This window comes from Prionailurus bengalensis, chromosome A1, assembly GCF_016509475.1.
Source record: "Prionailurus bengalensis isolate Pbe53 chromosome A1, Fcat_Pben_1.1_paternal_pri, whole genome shotgun sequence".
In the NCBI taxonomy this organism is placed as follows: domain Eukaryota; kingdom Metazoa; phylum Chordata; class Mammalia; order Carnivora; family Felidae; genus Prionailurus; species Prionailurus bengalensis.
Window position 1 is genome coordinate 106,156,525 of NC_057343.1, and position 21,520 is coordinate 106,178,044.

The window sequence follows — 21,520 nt, forward strand, 5'->3', positions numbered from 1 at the left end:
TTTCTAAGGGGAAAACTCCTTCAAAATGTTAGCTATGTGTTAATTTTCACTTGATGTTTCTAGGTACATCTTCGGTTCCGTATTCAATATAACCACCATTTTAATACTAGTATTAAGATGTTTTATAGCCCTTTAAAATGCATGTGTCTACCCACTGGCAGGACTCCTCACAGAAAATACCAGAACTCCACAGGTTTTGGCTGGTCACATGAATGCCGAGTAAAAGGTATTTCCCAAACTGCTATGCATAGTGAAGTGCCTAAATCTTGGTCAACAGGATGTGTGTGTGTGTGTGTGCGTGTGTGTGTGTGTGTGTGTGTGTGCGCGTGCATGTGTACATGGGTGATGCTAAGAAGTTGGTTATTTTCCACTCTCTAGTTCCCCCTTTCCACTGACTGGAAAGTAGCAACAAGTGAAGCAAGTGCCTCTGTCCCAGAGAGGAGAGCCTCCTTCCTGGTAAGAATGGCAGAGCTGCCTGACAAGCTTGAGACATATCGTTTCTGGAATGTTGTCTGAGTAAAAGATATGTATCTTACTTAAACATTGAAATTTGAGGATACTGTTAAAGTTGATTCTAACATAAAAGCCTAAGTACTCAAGGTAAATTATTTGTAGAAAATTGTTAAACCATTGCCTCATCCTAAAGCACAAATAAATGTTGTAAGAGGGGATTGAAAATAAAACCATAAATTGAAACATATAAACATATTAATTTTATGTACATGGCCCATGATGGCAAAGACCTGTCTAAACATTACATCAAAGGCAAAATCACAGAGAAAATGGTTGAGATACTTAACGGCAATACATTTTTAAAATAAATGAATGTCAACACTACATGAACAAAATTATAATGCAACTGAAAAATGAAAGACAATCAATTTAGTTTAAGGCTTATGCACGTGATACATAAAAAGTTCTTAAAATCGATTAGTAAAACACATCAGTAAAATGGCAAAGAACGTTGTATAAATAATGATTCTTGGTTGCAAGTCATAGGAACCAACCATGGTTAATGTAAAGTGAATTATGTGTAAATTATGGGAAGTCTAAAAGGAAGGACCAGATTTAGAAAGGACAACAGAAGTAGTTTAGGAGGGTTTTGGCAGCATGAACTACTATGCAGTTTTCCCTGAATGCTGCCACTGGAATGAATGGGCAGGTCTCTGGAAGCAGGCAGAAATGGAAGATGGCAAAGAGAAGGTTGGCTGGGAAGTGCTCTCAGGAGATACACCCTCAATCAAATGAGGAAGGCAGGACTGGGCAGAGGGAGAAGCAGACGCACAGTGAGGATGCAGCTGAAGTCTCAGCCAGTCCTACAGGGTGCTCATTAGAGTCCCAAATAGAATGGTGGCCTTAGTACTGTCCCTTTAGCTAGTCCGGCCTTGGACTTTGGACTGCTCCCAGGCAAGGCAGTTCTCTCCAGAGGGAGGCACTGAGGCATGAGCAGCTAATAGTCCTAGCAACTGGACTTATTTTCTGACTTTGCATCATTCAAAAGTCAAAACTCTTGGGAGAGCCAGATGGTACATTTGTTAATGTGCTCACAATTGGCTGGGGTAGGCAAGGTCCTTGAATATTATATCCTTCAAAACTGCACAGAGCAGTCATTCCCATACCCTGCAAAAAAAAAAAAAAAGTATTTATATGCTATTACCACAAAAATGCAGGATGGAAGCCAGACTTCCAGGATACATCAACAGTCTACTATAGATATCAAGAGGCAATTCAGATATATGTATATAAGATTAATAAACTTTAACAAGTTCACCCTTACCAGCAATCAATGATCTGAAAATTAAACCATTTTTTGCTAATCAGATTGACAAAGATAAGAAGATTCTTCTCAGAATTTGTAAGGGTGGAGGGAAACAGGCACTCAAGTAGAATGCTGATAGAAAAATACACTGATAAAAGCTTTGGAAAATCAATTTTGGATTGTATGCCAGAAGCTTTAAAAATACACATACCTTGCAATTTCACTTCTAGGAATTTATCCTAAGGAAATAATAATCAATTATGAAGAAAGACGTATGCACAAAGCAATTCAGTATTGTTTGTTATATTCATAAAGGAAGGAAATAAACATTCAAAAAAAGGATAGATTCAGTAAATTATGATAAATTCAAATGAAGAAATATTATGAAGCCATTAGGAATAATACAGTTGCAAGATATTTATATATACAGAAAGATGTTCACGTAATTGGTAAGTTTTAAAAATTACAAAAGACATAAAAATTGTTTAAAACCAAAAGGTAAATGTTATATTAGGGTGATGCATTACAAATATATTTCTTCTATATTTCCTATGACTTCTATATTAAACACATTACTTCTATAATTAGAAAAATGTCTAATTAATGGACCTCATAAATATGAAATTTTTAATTTACATTCCAAAATTTCATGTCTTTGGAAATTGGTGGAAATAGAAGTATACTTTCAGTTCAAATTTCTTAAAAAACTGAAAACATTTTTTGACCAATCAAAAGAGTTGACATTTGGTGCCAGATCTGAAGTCTGATGTGAAAGCCCAGTTTCAAGTAAAAACAATTACTTCAACTATAAAAATATGTCTTTACCTTTACAATCATCAGTTGTTTTTTTAACTGGAATATTGAACCTAATAGTTTTGGCCTACATTTAAAGGAAGATTAAATTACTTGGAAAGGGCCCAGAAAAAAGTAATAAAAATAATTATGTACTCAAATATTGGGCTCTATAATGACACGTAAGTGGAAATCATTTAGAAAATAAAACAAAAAGTAACCTTAAATTTCATGGGTTACCATAACACCTGAAGAATAGGACAAGAGGCAAAAACTTTGAATTATTAGAAGAATAATTTAGTTTAGCCATTAGGAAGAATGTCCTGTTCTTAAATAATATATTTGAGTGTGTATTACATGTCTAATATTATGGCTGTAAGAACTTGGAATCGTTAAAATATGTTACTAAAGAAAAAAACTTTTTTTTGGGGGGGGGGTCTGGCTGACTCAGTCAGTGGAGCATGTGACTCTTGATCTCAGGGTTGTCAGTTCAAGCCCCATGTTGGGTATAAAGATTAAACATTTTTTTAAAAAATAAATGAATGTTTTCTGTGTGTGTGTGTGTGTCAATGGTAGAATAACTATTCTATTTTTCAAAGTAGGGGCTTGCTACATAATCCTTAAGATCCCTTCCATGATTGTTTTTAAGATTTTTAATTATTTATTTATTGTGAGTGGGGGAGGGGCAGAGAAAGGGAGGAAGGGAGGGAGAGAGGGAGAGAGGGAGAGAGGGAGAGAGGGAGAGAGGGAGAGAGAGAGAGAGACTCCACACCCAGGGCAGAACCTGATGTGGGGCTCAATCTCACACTGTGAGATTATGGCCTGAGCTAAAATCAAGAGTTGGACACTAAAGTGACTGAGCCATCCAAGCACCCGGAGTTCCCTTCCATGTTTATGGTCTTAGATTTCAGGCATCCTAAACAATTATAAAAACATATCTCAATTATGCTTACAGTTTTTTGAAAATGAAATGGATTAATCATTAATGAATAGAAGATAAAAAATTAGACATTTTTCATTAAAAATGAAGGGAATATAGATATGGAATTTAGTTATGGGATACATTATAATATTTGACTCCATGGGGGGGGGAGGCAATTAAACTAAATAACAAGGTTTTTTTTTGTTTTTGTTTTTGTTTTTTGAGAGACAGATGGGAAGAGAGGTGGAAGGAGGGGCAGAGGGAGAGGGAGAAAAAGAATCTTAAGCAGGCTCCAGGCTCAGGATGGAGCCCCAGCTGGGGCTTGATTCCACGACCACAAGATCATGAAGTGAACCAAAATCAAGAGTCAGACACTCAATAACTGAGCCACCCAGGCACCTCTAGGTGTGTATTTTTTAAAAAATGTTTATTTATTTTTGGGAGAGAGCGAAAGAGAGAGAGCAAGAGCATGGGCACATGCACCGCAGGGGAGGGGCGGAGAGAGAGAGGGAGGCAGAGGATGTGAAACAGATTCTGCGCAGCAAGCCTGACGTGGGGCTTGAACTCAAAAATCTCAAGACCTTGACCTGAGCTGAAGTTGGGCGCTCAACCAACTGAACCATCCAGGCTGCACCCCCCCCTGCCCCCGCCCTGTGTGTATTTTTTAAGTGTTGGTGTGTAATGCTATTAAATTCTATTATTTTGAAAGTATAGTAAACACAGTGAATACAGACAAAACATCACTATAGCATACTTTAGTAATATATTTAGTATACAATGGTTTTAGTAACAGTTAGTTTTAAAAGGGCCCACCCAGTAGGAGGAAAAAATGGACTTAAGGTGAATACAGGATAAATCCTCAGCCTAGGGTGTTATTACATCTTTCAAATAAGTGGCAGGAAAATGTTACTAACAAATGCTTTAAAACTATACAAACTCTGAGGGCATCTGGGTGGCTCAGTCGGTTAAGTGTTAAGAAGTTAAGCTTTAGGGGCGCCTGGGTGGCGCAGTCGGTTAAGCGTCCGACTTCAGCCAGGTCATGATCTCGCGGTCAGCGAGTTCGAGCCCGCGTCGGGTTCTGGGCCGATGGCTCAGAGCCTGGAGCCTGTTTCCCATTCTGTGTCTCCCTCTCTCTCTGCCCCTCCCCCGTTCATGCTCTGTCTCTCTCTGTCCCAAAAATAAATAAACGTTGAAAAAAAAAATTTTTTTAAAAAAAGAAGTTAAGCTTTAAGACTTCAGCTCATGTCAGGATCTCACAGCTCGTGATTTTGAGCCCCGGGTTGGGCTCTGTGCTGACAGCTCAGAGCCTGGAGCCTGCTTCAGATTCTGCCTCCCTCTCTCTGCCCCTGCCACACTCAAGCTCTGTCTCTCTCTCTCCTTCAAAAATAAATAATTAAAAAAAAAAAAAAAAAAAAAACTAAACTAAAAATCACTTAAATGCCTCCCAAAAACAAAATTTTAAAAATAAACAGGACACATCCATAAAAAAAAGATGCAATTTAAAAGTTTCAACTTACTACTGTTTCTTATTTTTGAATGAAATATTTAATGTTTGTATATAGTAGGGCTTACCATGTGTCTGGCACTGTTCTAAGCACCATACAGGTAGCAATTAATGTAATCCTCATAAGTCTAGGAGATAGCTACCATTATTATCCGTATTTACAAAGGAGAAAGCTGAGGCACAGGGGTCACACTAGCCCAAGTCACACGACAAGGTGCGCTTGAAGCTAAGAGTCAAATCCAAAGTTTGGCTAAGAGCATGCTTGTAACCACTACACTATTCTGTAAAAGTATTTCCTTCATATATTACTATTTGGTAACAATTTTGAACTTCAAAGTTTGCAAATGTTCACCACCTGCAGAGTTATAAGTATTAAAAGTAAATCAGTACAGAGAGAAGAATAACTTTTTCAATACAAAATTTGAGTGAAAGGGATTTCCTTGATTAGTTTTATGACAAATACATGTATTCATAGGTGGAAATGGGGAATGAAAACAAGATTTTGACCAGGTTTATTTTAAATGTGTTACAGGCTTATAGCTGGGATAAGATTTAAACTCAATAAAACCGTGAGCTCTCTTTTTAGAAAGATATAACTTACAAATATAAATTTTTAAATAAGAATGTGATTGGGACTTGAGTAAGAAAACAAAATTATGACATTTACAGCATAAACAAGCTTCTCTAGGGTAACTTTTTTTTCCCCATAATAGGATAATTACTTTATTTGTCAAGAGAAATACCACTGGCCTAATCTGTATGCAGAATGACAGCCAGTAAGAAAGAAAAACCAATAACCACGTAGAATGTGAGGACACACAATATATTCAAGTAAAACCCACTGTAAAAAAAAAAAAAGAAAAAAGGCTGATTTCAAAGGCTCCACTTGGCTTTGTATCTCACATATTCTAAAGCTGCAGGTATGAAGAGTTGTAGGTCTAACATAATCTATGCCTCCTTGTAGGATTTTTTGCATTTGTTAACTGAGAGGCTTGGAATAATAACCTAAGTCTCTTCTCGTCCTAAAATTCTAAGTACATTCACTACACACTAGCAAATACATTGCACATACAAATGCCACAGGCTAACTTTCTGACAAAAGGGGAAAATGAGCAAAACGATTGGAGTACTCCCTCATGGCACTTGACAAGCAGTCTGTTCTCCTGATGGTTAAGTCTCTAAATTCACACACGGTAAATCTAATAAACAAATGTTGTATCCTGACAGTGTTTCTACAAGTTTCACATGCACAGTTTGATTACATCTCCTGGAACCCTTGCTCCCCACCATTACCCTCCCATTATGTTGGCTAATACATGGTACTAAATTCAATCTATTACTACTTTTCATCTGTCTCCATCTCTTGGCCCAGTTTAATACAGATAATCTTACTTTAAGAATGACTTCATCTGGTTTTCTTTTCAACTTTCAGGCCACTCCTCCTTTTTATCTAGTCTTTACATGTTGGAATTACACAAGGCTGGACTCTAGGCCTTCTTTTGAGCCCTATTACATCTACGTTGTTCAATATGGTAGCTACTAGTTCAGGGGGCTACTTAAGAAATTCAATAAAATTAAATTAAATATTCAGTTCCTCAGTTGCACTAGGCATTTCAAGTGCTCAAGAGCCACAAGTGGCTCATGGTTACTATACTGGGCAGCAGTGATATAGAACATTTCTATCACTGCAGAAAGTTCTGTTGTACAGTGTTGCTCTACACCATCTCCCTAAGTGATCTTATTTGTGTCCATGGGGTCTACTTGCAGAAGATCCCCACATCTGTACTCTGTCATACAAACTTTTCCCATGAGCCCAAAACCCATGTAGCCAAATACTTTTCCATTTAGATGTTTCAAAAGTATCTCAGCCACAATATGCTCTAGACCAAATTTCTCATAGTCATCTCCAAACCTAGTTTTAGAATGTTCATTTCCTCACTCATGTCACCATCATCTAACCCCAGGTACACAAAGTTAGAAAATGCATACTTTATTCTCTTTCATTCCTTAAACCCATTTCTAAGTCCTCTTAAGTACCTCTCAAATTTTCCCCTTCGTCATCTCCTGTGCATCCCACACAATCCAAACGAGCAAAGCTTGATTAGTGAAGACATCTCCCTGAATTCAAATATGCATTTTGGCTGAGTGACCTCAGACAAGTTACTTAACCACTTTTTTCCCTTAAGCAAGTTTTTCATCTGTAAAATGGGGGCAATGCTAGGATTTTCTTCATAGTGTTGCTGTAAGAATGAAGTAAGATTATGAATGCAGAGTCGAGCACAGAATCTAGAACAAGTTCCGTATAAACGTTAGCTAGTGGTACTGCTATCATTTTCTGCCTAGATTACTGAAATTGTATCCTTTCTTATTCTTGCCCCTCTCCACAATCTTCTGCCACAAAATCACTAGAGAGACTTTTAATAAATTTAAATCTGGTCATGTCCCCCTCTGCCTCCCTGGAAACCCCTTAATGGTTGTATAGGGCTTTTAGAATAGAGTCATCTCTTATCACTCTTGTCTCCTAATCTCCATGCTTTAACCAAACTGGCCTCAAGCTCCTTAGGCCATGTTCAGTCCATGAGGGCTTTTGCCCACAATATTACTCTTTTTTGAACCCCTCCCCCCACTCCTGCAAGTTCTCACCCTTCAGACCTCAGCTGAAAAGTCACTTCCTCCCTCACTAAGTCTGGCCCCCGTATTTTGCATTCTCATTGTACTATGTTCCTCTCTGTCCTAGAACTTCTCAGCTTGCAATTACACATTTCTATGAGTGACTACTATTAATTGCTATACATGTATTTGTTTCCTCCAATGGATATCTCGGACTGAGCTCCCGATATGCCTCCTACCCAACCCTGCTCTATTCACCATTTCCTCCATCTCAGAAAATAGTAACGCGATTCTTTCAGTTGCTCAGGCCAAAGGTGGATTCCCTTTCACCCTCCACATCTATCAAAAAATTCTATTGCTTCCCTAATTCAACCACTTCCCTCCCACCCCCATTTTCACTACTACCCATTATGGCCAAGCCATACCATCACCTCTTGGATTGCTGAGTTGCCTCTTAACATCTCCTTGTTTCTTTCTTTGGCCCCACCACTTACCTTCTTGTATATTTACAAGGCAGTTAGGTTCATGTCTTAAATATATGTCAAATCATGTCATTCCTCAACTCAGACACTCCAGTAACTTGCCATCTGCTAGGAACTAAAGTGACCTTCCCACCCAAATGCATATGTGAGAGCCCTAATTCAGCTAACTGTATTGGAGATGGTGCCTTTTGGAAATGATTAAAATTAAATGAGGTCATAAAGGTGGAGCACTGATTAGATGAAAATGGTCCCCTTATAGGAAGAGACACCAGAGTTCTCTATCCACCAAGTGAGGACACAGTGAAAAGACTGTAAGGTCTGTAAGCCAGGAAGAAAGCCCTTACCAGGAGCTGCCCATACTGGCACCCTGATCCTAGACTTTCTAGCTTCCAGAACTGTAAGGAAATAAATTTCTGTTATTTAAGCAACCCAATCTACGGTACTGTGTTATGCCAGTCGAAACCAATATACCATCTCACTCAAATTAAAAGCCAAAGTCCTTCCAAGAGCCAATGGGGGGGGGGGGGGAGGGGTCCATTCTGGTCTATCCTGCTTCCAACCCCTAAACTCTCCAACACAATTGCCTTTGATTCTTCCCATCCCTTCAAACAGCTTTTGCCACACTGGGCTGTATCTAATTCCATGGACACGTCAGGAATATTCTCACCTTTCGGTCTTTGCTTTTCTTCTCCCTGGAACAGTATTTCCCCAAATATACAGAGAACTCCATCATTCAAATGTCGCCTTCTCAGTGGGGCCGTTCCATGACAAATTTTGCCACCTCCATCTCACACACATATCCCATTCTCCTTCCTCTGCACTCACTACTCGCTGGCTATACGTTTTATCTATTTGTCTTTATTGCCTCTCTCTCTCCCAAGGGAGACTACGATTTCCATGAGAAGCGACTGTCTGCTTTGCTCACTGTCACACCCTCAAAATACGGAGCACCGCATAGTAGGTGCTTATCATTTGTTCAGCTCAATGAATAATGAATCCCAAGAGCTACCAAATTAGCATCCCTAACACACAGATCTGCTACTAAGGAAGCCATGCCCTTGTAGAAACTGCACTGCTTTAAGGACTGCCTGATTTTTCTGGCCTCTTCTGGTTTTCTCCTACTATCGCTGAAGCTCAAGAAGGACTTTAAAAACTGTGGCTACAGGATTCAAAAGTGGTTCCTTCCTGTCTCCATTTTTTACAACAGAAATAATAAATGTAGAAGAAAAGTTGCAAAGGTCAGATAAGATCATGGGTATCACAATTTCTTGAAAACTCCCTGGTTGCCAACTTTCTTCACAGCATTTCCAAAGAACCCTGCAAGCTCCACGGCTCTTTGGTCACGTTTTCAGGGTCCAGCAAAGGATGGTGTTTATCCCCAGAGATAAAATTTTAAATACACAAGCATAAATAAAAGACAAGGGATCGAAGAAACCATTCGTTGCTGTTAGCTGCTTTTACGTGGGGCTGGGGATAGAATTTAGGTTAAAAATAGATTCTGCTGCTAAGAAAGTTGCAAAATCACGATATTCCTCTACATTTCACAGAAGAGAAACCAGGCTTGCGGAGGAGAGGAGGAAAACAGGAATTCCTCACAACCTAAACCAAGCCCAAAGTTCCCGGTGAGCGCTCCACGGTTAGTCACTGCTCTACAGTTAGTTACTTCAGTGTATTCACTTCCGAGCTGAGCTTCCTTTTCTTTCTGGAAATGCCTCAAGTTAAGAATCGCCTCGAAACGGTAACGTATCACCACTAAGCTCCCTTCTCACCTTCAAACATCACAGCTTTTAAAATAAAGGTGTCATCGAAGCGTGGACACACCCACTGCATCTCCACTGGAATGAGTTTCTGGTTATGCAAATCTAACGCGGCCAGGCGGGGAGTCGACCGCCTCAAAAGCTGCACAGAGGAAATCCTGCCTCCCCCTAAGGCTCTGGCCTGGGGTGAGGGCCGGCAGTCGCGGCGGGCCGGAGCAGCGAGCGGACCTCGCCTCGGGGCGCCCCTCGGCGGCCACTCCGGAAGCACCTGCAGGCCCGACGGGAAAGCCCCCGGCATCACCCACGGGAGCGGGGGGCGGCCGGCAGCTCTAGCACCGCCTCGGGTACCACACGCCTGAGGTGAAGCGGCCCTGCCGCATCTCGCGAGATCTCGCCGGCGCAGCCCAAGTACTGCGAGCTCAGAACTTAAAAAAAAAAAAGAGACAGAGAGAGAGAGAGAAATCGAAGAGAGAGAGAGAGAGCGCTCCTGGAGCCGCTGCTGTGGTGGCAACTGCCGCGGGAGCATCAGCAATCGGCGTGCGCCGAAGCAGGACTCGGCCGCCCCTTCACCCTCCGGGCCGGACGCGGTCCGCAGGCTGCTCCGCCGAGGCCTGGGCTGCCGGCCCATTGACGTGCAGCCCCAGGGGCGGGGAGAGAGGGAGGCGGCCGGGGGCCCTCTCCTCTTCGCCGCAGAGGGGGCGGGGGAAGGAGGTGGAGGGGTGGGAGGAGGGCGACGGAAGAGGAGGTAGCGGCGCGGAGATCCCGGTGACGGCGGTAAGGCGGTGCGCCGCCGCGCCTGCTCCTTGAGCGCGCTGCCGGTGCTGCTCGCGCTGCCCGAGGCCCGGCGCGGACTGGACGGAGGCGATCCTCGCGCAGGCAGCTCTCGCGTGGGGTCTCGCCGAAACCCGGGAGGGCCGGGACGCCGAGGGAGCGTCCGCCGCGCGACGCTGCGGGACCGCGGGTGGGCGGGCTGAGGGGCGGAGGAGCAGCCGACCCCGCCTCCCGCGTGCTGCAGCCGGAGCCGCCACCGCTGCGGCCCCGCCGAGGCTTTAAACAGCGGGGCCCGCCCCGCGCCCACTGCACTCGCGCGCCGACTCGGCTGCCGGCGGCGTTTGTGCCGGTCCGGGCTAGCGGCGGCGACTGGCGGGTGGAGGGGCGAGCAATTCCGTCACCTGGCGTCGTGGCCGCAGGCACCGCCGGCGGGGGGCGCGGAGGGCTTGCAGCCCGCGACGTCCGCCAGGCTCTCTCAGTCTGCCGGGGGTCGGGCGGCGATGGAACCGGGGCCCACGGCGCCCTCCTCCGGCGCCCCGAGGCTTCCCGGGGTCGGTGAGACGCCGCCAGCTGCCGAGCTGGCCGCCGCCGCGGTGGACCTGCCTGGCACGGCCGTGCCCTCAGCGTCCGAGGATGCTGCGGCCGCGAGCCGGGGCGGCGGCGGGGTCCGCGGGGAGGGCGCCGCGGCGGCTGGGGACGGACTGGGCAGACCTCTGGGGCCCACCCCGAGTCAGAGCCGCTTCCAGGTGGACCTGGTTTCCGAGAACGCCGGGCGGGCTGCGGCGGCCGCGGCGGCTGGTGCCGGGTCTGGGGGCAAGGAGACCCCAGCGGACGGGAAAGCTAGCGGCGAAAGCGCACCAGGCAAAGGCAGCGAGGAAGCCAAGGGCCGCTTCCGCGTAAACTTCGTGGACCCGGCTGCCTCCTCATCCGCCGATGAGAGCCTGTCGGATGCGGCGGGGGTCGGAGGCGAAGGGCCCAACGTGAGCTTCCAGAACGGCGGGGACACGGTGCTGAGCGAGGGCAGTAGCTTGCACTCGGGCGGCGGCGGCGGCAGTGGGCACCACCAGCACTACTACTATGACACCCACACCAACACTTACTACCTGCGCACCTTCGGCCACAACACCATGGACGCCGTGCCCAGGATCGATCACTACCGGCACACCGCGGCGCAGCTGGGCGAGAAGCTACTCCGGCCCAGCTTGGCTGAGCTCCATGATGAGCTTGAAAAGGTGAGCTCTCCCGGCCCCTCTCCCTGCATCCCTCTCACCAGCGCTCCCTCTTTCCCCAACCACTGGTCCTCCTTGACCGGGGGGATGTGGCCGCCGGCTGGCCACGGGTGAGGTGGCGGGAATGGACGTGCACGACTCCGTTGGCTTCTCAGCAGTCAGCTGTCAAGGGTGGAATTGCAGAGGAATGTAACTTAATCTCATAAAAGTTTGCAGCGGGTTGAGCTAGTTAGGTAATGGAAGAGAGGCTGCGTGTAACAACCTTCACCATCCACTTGTGTGTCTCCTGTATACTTTTTCTCACCCACGCTGTAACAGTCACCATCCCTCTGAATGACAGTTGTGCTTGTGGGCTCCTTAAAGGGAATGTGCGAGGAGGTTTAGGTGAGGATGTCTCTGGGGAGAGAGGGGAGAGCACCTACCATCTGCGCCCTTTTTAAAGGTTGTAGTGTATGGCTTATGTACACCCACTAGGGGTCTCGAGAGTGGGAACGCTAGTGTTTGAAGGGAGAATCTTAACCGGATGTGTTTATTATAGTCTATGAATTATTAAAGCTGAAACCTGCTATCTTGACTATGCAAAGGATTATACAGATATTGAGATATGCTGTTCCTGATAATGGCATAAATCTGTTTTTTATTACGTAGATTTTTGGAGAGGACTATATAAAAAGATTACCGGGAGTCGGGGGAACGCAAAGTCCAAAATAGGGGGACGGCAGAGAAAGAAACTGAGAGCGAGAAACAAGAGAATTGGTTTTTTTCTGTGAAGGATGTCCATAACTTCTGGGGTCCTGCGTAACTGGTTACACTCAGTGAACAGAAAACCATCCCTATAAGGTCTATTGATGTCTGCAATTCTGTTTTTTATGGCCACATATGATTTTTATTTCTTCAGGGCCCAATATTATTATTTTGAGATAACCTCAACACTTTGAGATTTGATTAATATTTAACTTTTATGAGTTCGGATTACTTGATTTCCACTTTAACAAGTATATAATGATTACATCGATGAGATATTGTGAATACAAATGTGGAAAAGTTTAAACACAGAAAGTATGTAATTTTTTTTGGATGTGATTATTTGATCTCATACAGTCATTTCATACAAGACTATACTTGTCTTAGTGTTTGATAATGTAACATTCATACAGTTTGAAATAATTACAGAGGTCCCAATACTTAGAGCTTAGTGACTCTTTAAACACCTGACATCATTTAGCTTTCGATAATACTACTCCTGTTATTCCATTCTGGTATTTTGTCATATCAGAAGAAAAATGATTTTTAAAACACTTACACTTCTATACTCTCTTTCAAATTTATTATTTTTACCCTTTCAAAACTATACATCTTTGTAAAGTAGATGTGTAGGTGGTAATTTCTCTTTTATTACAGCATTTTTATTATTTAAAAAATCATAAAGCTGTATTTCAGATAACACCAAAGCTGAGTAGTTTAGTAGTAAAGCAGTCTAAATTTACCCATAAGTGTTAAAAAGGGTTTTTAAATGGAAGTATGTTATAGACCTTGGACTTGTAAGCATCCTATAAAATTGTCTGAATAGCAAAGCACTTTGAGTTCTCCAAAACTTGAGGGTTTGTGTTGGGGAGCTTTTGATCAGTTTACAGTGTCTTAAAAAGAACACCTGTATTGTTAGCTGTGTGGTTGAAGAAACCACTCAACCTTTTCAGCCTCCTCTCCTGCTTATTTTGAAGACTTCATTTTGAAGATTAGAAAGAAATGAACATCAAGGCCCGTGTTCAGTGCCTGGAAAATAGTGGCTAGTATAGTTATTATTTGATACATGTTGGTCCTTCAGAAAGTACATAAACTCTAGGATTCTCTTAATTTCTACTTTATTAGATGAATATAGTATATAAAATGTTATGTTCATAGTTCATTTATGCAACAGGTGGTATAATGAGTTGTTTATAGTTCTTGTTTGTTTTTGTTTTTACCTTCTGCCCCTTGGTTCCTTTATGGTCGGTGAAAAAGGTATGTTAGGTTAACTAAGCATAGAATCTCCTATGGAAGATAATTTTGTTTAGAATTTAGCAAATGGACTGAAGAAACATGTCACGTTAAGGAATACAGATGTGGATATAGAGATATACCACTGTTGAAGGAGGGCAGGAGAGGGGTTATAACACAGTTTGATTGGATCCCAAAAGGTTGTTCATCACCCAGTCTAGATTTACTTTTACCTGCATAAAATCTCTTCTAAACTTCTAGCCCTCAATGAATCATAATATTTAGAATTCTGTAACTTTGAATTCTAGCACTTGATCAGTGTCCTGTAGGCTGCTTTGGTCACTGAGTGCTTAAGAACCTACCTTAACTGGATCTAACTCTGTGCCATGTTCTATAGCAGGACAAAAGAAGTAAAAGACAAGAACTCTAGATCCTTATTAGGAGAAAGAACTATATTCTCAGTCTTCCACTTGAATTCCTTTCTTTGCCCACCACTGTGACTTAAACGTTTTTTCCCTAAAAATCCAAATGAAGTGAAATAAATATTCATGCTGCATCTTGCTGTCTTATGCAGCCATTGTAGAGCCAGGACTCATGAGTTTTTCCATTTATCAAATATTTATTGGAGACAGGAGTTTGTTAGGTATTGGCCACCTGGCTATTGGTACTGTGGGTTAATGCAGTGGTCAGCAAAACAAATATTGTGCCTAGATATACCGTAACCAAATAGTTGCACAAATAACATAGTTTTACCAACTTTATTTGCAGTGCTATGTAAGAAAGATGTAGGGTCTAGTAAGGATATAATGGGACCTGATCATATTGGAGTTGGGAAGGCTTGTTTTCAAGAAATGTGACATCAAGCTAAAACCTAGAGGGTAAGTTAATGATAGGGCAGAACAGCATTCCAGGCCTAGGGAACAGTATATGTGAATATAGTGAGGGGAAGAGAGTGGTGTGTCCAAAGAACTATCAAGAGGCCAGTAGAAGATTTTATTATAGATACAGTGGCAGGTTCTTGAAGGATTTTTCGTGAGGTAGCAACATGATCTGTTTGGTTTGAACATCTCTGGCTACTGGATAAAGAATGGATTGGCAGGGGCAACAGTGGAAGCAGGGAGACCCAAGCTATTACTGAGTTACAGATAATAACAGTTGGTGGCAGAATGAGTTGCATGCAGGTGGATTGGATATGGGAGTGAAAGAGAAGCGGATTCCCCGATTTTGGACTTGAGCAACTGTGTAGATGGTGCCACCATTTCCTGAGGTGGCCAACCCAGGGGAAGGACTAGATATGAGAGGGGAAAGAGAGAATTGTGTTTTGAGTAGTATCTTGAGCTGGTAAGATAATTAGCCCAAGAGTCATATTGAGGGAGGGGGGCTGAATACATGTTATATCTACATAAACCTTATGTATATGTATGTATATACACATATGTACATACATACGCAGGTATGTGTACATATATGTGTATGTATATACATGCGTATATACGTGTGCATATACAAGAAAAATATATATGTGTGTCTATATACAGAGAGAGAGAGAGAGAGAGAGAGAGAACGCGCACGCATGCGCTGAAGTCATGGACTTGAAATGACTTCAGTAGAGTGGGAGGATAACAGAAAAGAATTCGAGTCGGGGAGGGGCGCCTGGGTGGCTCAGTCCGTTAAGTGTCCAACTTTGGCTTAAGTCGTGATCTCACGGTTTGTGGATTCGAGCCCCACATCCGGCTGTGCTGTCAGCATGGAGCCTGCTTGGGGTACTCTGTCTCCCTCTTCTGCCCCTCTCCCGTGCAGGTGCATGTGCGCAGTTTCTCTCTTTCTCTCTCAAAAATAAATAAACATTAAAAAAAAAAAAAAGGAAATAGGGTCTGGGGTTGGGAATAGGGAATGTGTAAGTCTGTTAGAAGTTGAGGAGACGAGAGCAAGGGGAACTGAGAAGGAGCTGCTAGGCTGGTGAGAAATAGCCAGGATAGCAATGTCAGGGAAGCTGAGAGAAGAGTTTTAAAGATGCCAGAAACTCTTCAGTGCTGATGCCAGGAATTTTTTTTTTTTAATGTTTTTCAAAAACTGAATCCAAAGTAGTGATTCTTGCCCCTACAAGAAGAAATTTAAAAGTGAAAGGCAAACAAATAAGCGTTTGATGGGCAACTTCACTTACAGATGGACAACATGATGATCAAATGTAGAAAAGTTGGGTGGTAGACAATCCATAATAGCTTCTACTGGATTTAAAGCATTACTAAAAGAGTTCTAAAGGTAGAATTACCTTTGCACAGTAGTCCTTAGTCAAAGCTTGAGAGCCTTTGGTGGTTGGATGTCAGGACTTTGCATATGGCCTCTCTGTTAACAGCCTTTTTCCCTAATAAGAGGAGGAACTACATTTAGTGTCTTTTATGTCTCCCTGAGCTTACTCATTTTTCATACGTTGCGTCAGAAGCAGTTCTTACACATGTTATTCGTGATAAAATGGGTTCACAGAAGCTGAAGAAATTACTTACTGCTACTCATAGAAAGTGATACAACTGGAAATCACTCCCAGGGATTTCTCACTTTAAGGCTTAGAAATAGTAAGTAGCTCTTATCTCTTACTATGATCTCTTCTGCCTTCCTGTTCCCCAGACATGCTGTGAGATGACAGGGATGTTGAGGGGGACATGTTGGAGATTACCAACATCATCCCTCTGCCCTGATTTCCTTAAAGTGGAATGATTATATAACTGAGAGATATGAGGAGGAATGCTTGTGAAAATGTGATTATTGATGAACATGACTGTCGCTTTCATAGGATATGGGCCTGTGTCTCATTTATCTCCATACAGAGAATAGGTACTTAATAAACATTTGTTCATTGAATGTATCAGGGTAGGTAGTTCTTCCTTCTTAACAAGGAATTTACGTAGAACATCATACAGTATGTTGTCTCCACGTACTCGTGTAGCTGCTTCTCTGAGTGGGTTGCATTGATTCTTGGACAAGAAATTCCACACACTACTAACTACTTCAGTACATAGCTTGCGTCCTTGAAGGTTCCTGAAGGAACAAGAATGGGTCACATCCTGGGAAGGGAGGGCGGGTAGGAGAGTGCCAGGACTGAATAAAGGTGGGAACCTGATAAGAAATATTTGCACATGGCAAAGTCAAACTTGAGAGATTTTACACTTTTGCCAGGGGCTCTACCCTGCTTAACCCAAGCCACCTGAAGTGAAAGCTGGTTTTTCCATAATACTGTACATAGTCCCCCAGGTTGTCTACCCTGCCTGGGTAGAAGGAAAGATAAACTTTGGGATTTAAAGTGTGGCAGAACTGTACATTGCTATCATAATTGATGTCTTCCCAATCCCATGAGACTGGAGGGGACTTGAGGGGGACATGTGTTGGTTTTTTGTTTTTAACGTATATTTTATTTTTTGAGAGAGAAAGGACAAACGGGAGGGGCAGAGACAGAGGGGGAGACACAGAATCCAAAGAAGGCTCCAGGCTCTGAGATTCAGCACAGAGCCTGATGCAGGGGTCGAACACACAATCATGAGATCATGACCTCAGCCTAAGTCAGATGCTTAACTGACTAAGCTACCCAGGCAGCCCTCTTGGTTCTTTGGTGTTGAGTGTGTTTGTTTCAAATAATTTTTTTAATGTATTTATTTAATTTGAGAGATAGAGAGCACAAGTAGGGGAGGTGGAGAGGCAGAGAGAGAGAGAGAGAGAGAGAAAGCGAGCGAGCGAGAATCCCAAACATGAGGATTGTAAGAATTTGCCAGGGCAGAATCCAACACAGGGCTTGAACTCAGGAAATCAAGAGTTGGACACTTAATCAACTGAACCACCCAGGTGCCCTTTAAATAAATTTTAACTCCGTGTTTCATATATGTGTTTGGAATGTTTCCTGTAGTAATCCTATTGATACCTTGCTGAAGTGAAATGAATATGGATTTAGTTGTTCAACAAATCCTTACTGAGCACCAGCAGCAACAGCACTGTTTTAAGTGCTGGAGATACAGCCATGAACAGAGACAAGTCATGGAGCTTTCATTCTAGTGTTAGGAGAAAATAAGCAAATGGGTCAGATGTAATTACTGTGCAGAAAAATTAAAGGTGGTGATGGCTGGGGTAATGCTTTATAAGGGTGGTCAGAGAGGGCTTCTCTGAAGCACGAACAGACTCTAGATGAGGGATCACCCCTTGCAGGTACTTGGGGTAGAAGAGCAATCTAGGCAGATGAGTGAACAGCACCATAACCCTGAGGTGGAAGTGTGTCCGGGGTGATTGAGATACAAGAAGGCAGCAGTACTGGAGGAAAAAGGGAGAGAGAGGAGAGGAGGTCAGAGCAGTTGTGAGGAGCAAACCTAAAGTAATGGTGTTTGAGGTGATGACAGGTGTTAAGGTGCTAGGTATATTTAAAAGATAGAATTGTTGGGATTTGCTGATGGTTTGGATGACGGGTGTGTGGAAAAATTAATGCTAGGGTTTGTTCCCTGTTTGGAATGGAGTTGATACTTGAGATGAGGAAGATTGTGGAAAGAGCAGGTTTGGGAGGTGGATTCAAGAGTTGGTTTCATTGTGCAAATTATTTCTACCATGGGGCAGGCACTAACAAAATGACAGCCTCTACTTTGTGAAATAATAGTACTTAAAAATGGGTTTTAATTTGTAGCTTAAAAATGTGCTTTTATACTTCAAATTTTAGGTCAAGCCAAGAATCAGTAGTTGTTCAGAAAGAGTATACAGCAGAGTACAAAGAGTGGGCAACAAAGGAGTGAGGGATGGACAACAATGAAAACAACTTAAAATAATTGAAGTTAAAAACATATCAGTGTTTTCTTATTTAAAATATGAAAGCTGTCATCTGCCACTGACTCCTTTATCCTGTGATTTTTTTACTAGCATCTGTATCAGTGCTGTCTAAAAGCTGTTACGAAAAACTGGTACTGATAGAGAACTTGGGGATTTCTAATTAGAAGGTGGGAAAAATCTAAAAAGCAAAAACAGCTTAGTGGAATGTTGTCTCTGCAGAAGCTAATTATGACAGGTGATTTGTAGTGCCCTTGGGCTCTGAAATTTCCTTGCTTTAAATTTACACTATGCTGTTTTTCAACATTGACTAATGAGACATTCATCTAGGTTGAGAATCATAGAAACATCTGAGATGGTTCTTTGTTTTGGTGTCACTTAGTTCCTTCAACAGTGTGGTTTCTAACAGAGTTAACTATATAAGTCATTTTGGGGTTTTGTGGAGGGTAGGTGACTTTGTAGGGTAGGCTTGATTTTTCCAGTGGAGATTTAAAGGACCTGTGAGGACCCTGACCACCTGCTGTGCTATGGCTTCTGTGCTATCATTTTATTTAAATAGTTCTTGTTAAAGTGACCGGTGACCTCCATCCTATTACCATGTCCAGAAAACCTCCTCCCCTCACCCCCACCTCCTCAGCATTCAGCCTTCCAGCAGAATTTGATTTTCTCTTGAGCTCTTCTTTGCCCTTCTTTGGACTTTGTAACACCACTTTGCCTTTTAACTTTTCTCCCTTTCTGGCTCTTTGAGCACAGGGTCTTAGGCAGTCTCCATCATGTCCAAATTGGCCTTCCTCAAGGCTTGATTCTGCCTTTTCTTCTTCCTCTGTTTTCCTTTTTCTTTCCCTATGCTGCATCATCTGTAGGCTAATGAATCCCCAAATTTTGTGTCCTACCCACATCTCTTTAGTGCATTCAGGACATCCAGTGACTATGGGATATTTTTGCTTCTTATCTGAAGGACACCCTGTACTCACACACTTAGGATTTTCTCCCTCCCATTCCAAAAGCAAAACGACCCAGGCATCTTCCAGTATGCCCTATGTCTCCATGGATGGTACCACTATTCATTGTGTTACACAGGTGAGAAGTATATGAGTAAGTCATCCTTGATACTTTTTTTCATCCTCCCTCATTGAGTTTATCACCAAGTGCTTTCTATCCCCTTTATTTCCTAAATATTCTTTTCATCTTCACTGTTCCCATCCTAAACCAAACTGTAGCATGTCCCTCTGTAACCTAATAACTGGATTTCCCCTATTCACTGTGCACTCCCAACACTGTTGTACCTAGAGTAGTTTTAAAACGAAAAGGATATGTTATCCCTTGGCTTAAAACTAGCACCTCATTGTCCGTGTCTGGCTTACCTGTTCCTCACTGTTTCAGTTACTCGGTGGCACAGTATTTCCTTTGGCCATAGGGCCTTTGTACATAATATTGTCCAAGATCTCTTCCTCCCTTCTCCTCCATACATGCATTGTTAACTTTTCAGTTTTTAGATTTCACTTCCATCCTGTTTCCTCAGAGAGGAAGCTTTTATCCTCTAGCTGGGACAAAACGCTTCTTCCCTGAGAGCCTTTATATCATGTAATAATAGTATATTTATTAATGTGGTTATTTAAATTGGCATGAGTTGACTTCAGGCTCCCTGAGAAGCAAACTATGTCTGTGGCTACTTATCATTATGTGTTTCTAGTACCTTTTATGTAGTTTTGACTGTAGCATGCCCTGAACCAATACATTTTGAAATAGAGAACTCATTCTTTGTAAATTAATGGAATACAAAAGAATCTTATACTCTTTGACACACCTTATATTTGTTATTTAGAATCTCTAAAGGACATTTGACAGACAAATTACTCCAATATGCATATTGGGAGTTTAAGAAGCCAAAGGGGCCAGTAAGTAACCTGTCCAAAATCCTAGGACTTGTAACTACCTGAGCCAGGGTTGGAACTTGGAGCAAATATTCTGACTTTAAGTTGGTGTTAATTCCAGGATCCTGTAGTTTAATACTGTATAAGTTCTTTGTTTTTTCGGTGATTGTTTTCATTTTTAAATACCCATGACAGTTTTTAAGTTCATTGAAGATAATGTAGGAGAGATTTGGAATCCTCAGTATTATTGTATGAATGTATATCTTTTTCTAGTGGAAAGTCTTTTAAAAAAAATTATAAGAGGTATGCCTGGAAGGCTCATTCCGTAGGTCATGATCTCGCATTTTGTGAGTCGAGCCCAGCATCGGGCTCTGTGCTGACAGCTCACAGCTTCATGCTGCCTCAGATACTTGTGTCCACCTTTCTCTCTGCCCCTCCCCCACTCACATTCTGTCTCTGTCTCAAAAATAAATAAACATTAAAAAATAAAAATTTTAAAAATTAAATATAAGAAAGTTTTTTTGTTTTGTTTTGTTTTGTTTTTAAGATCTAATTGTCAGTAATCTGCATACCCAAATGGAGCTCAAACTTCTAACCCCAAGATCAAGAGCCCTATGCTCTGCTGACTGAACCAGCCAGTCGCCCCTGAGGAAGTTTGTTATAAATGGAATCTTAACTAAGGTTTTGTTTCCTCTGCCTTTCCCTATCCGTACATACCTCCCAAAAGACCTAAATTTTTTAATGTTGTAGGGCTTTGCTTTCTGCTAGTGTAACCAGTAGTCCTATGTGGCTGTGAAACTAAGTCTAAACTTAAGTTTAAAATTCAGTTTTTCAGTTACTAGAGCTACCTTTTATGTGCTTGAATACCCACATGTGGCTAATGGCTACCCAAGTGGGCAGCTGGAGAGCTGGAAAATTTGCATCATTACAGAGAGATCCATTAGAACATGCTATCAAGGGAAGTAATACTTAATAGGACTTTTTTCCTTCCTTCATTTCTCCTTTCTTTTCTTCCATATTAAATAGCCTAGTTTAAAATAACTAAAGTC

General features: G+C 42.4%; 2 protein-coding genes across 3 annotated transcripts in view; one reads left to right on the forward strand and one right to left on the reverse strand.

Annotated features, from left to right (window-relative positions):
• Positions 1-690: 690 nt before the first annotated feature.
• Positions 691-10,782, reverse strand: LOC122487013. Its single transcript, XM_043586863.1, has 2 exons — positions 9,839-10,782; positions 691-1,620 (listed from the first exon to the last, which is right to left on the reverse strand). The coding sequence occupies exons 1-2, from the start codon at positions 10,452-10,454 to the stop codon at positions 1,589-1,591; spliced, it is 648 nt and encodes a 215-aa protein (XP_043442798.1). The 5' UTR covers positions 10,455-10,782; the 3' UTR covers positions 691-1,588.
• SLC12A2 (solute carrier family 12 member 2) overlaps positions 10,781-21,520 on the forward strand; it is a 107,530-nt gene continuing 96,790 nt past the window's right edge. For both annotated transcript variants that reach the window (XM_043586844.1, XM_043586853.1), the window contains exon 1: positions 10,781-11,829. In XM_043586844.1, the coding sequence (XP_043442779.1) occupies positions 11,098-11,829 (732 nt within the window). In that variant the 5' untranslated portion in view covers positions 10,781-11,097. The remainder of the gene's footprint in view (positions 11,830-21,520) is intronic.

Bases quoted from the DNA above. Each gene is read 5' to 3' on its own strand.
- LOC122487013 (XM_043586863.1), bottom strand. From the start codon at position 10,454: ATGGGCCGGCAGCCCAGGCCTCGGCGGAGCAGCCTGCGGACCGCGTCC. The intron at 1,621-9,838 runs GTGAGAAGGGAG...TTTTTTTTGCAG, and splicing joins AAAAGCTGTGATGTTTGAAG to GGTATGGGAATGACTGCTCT.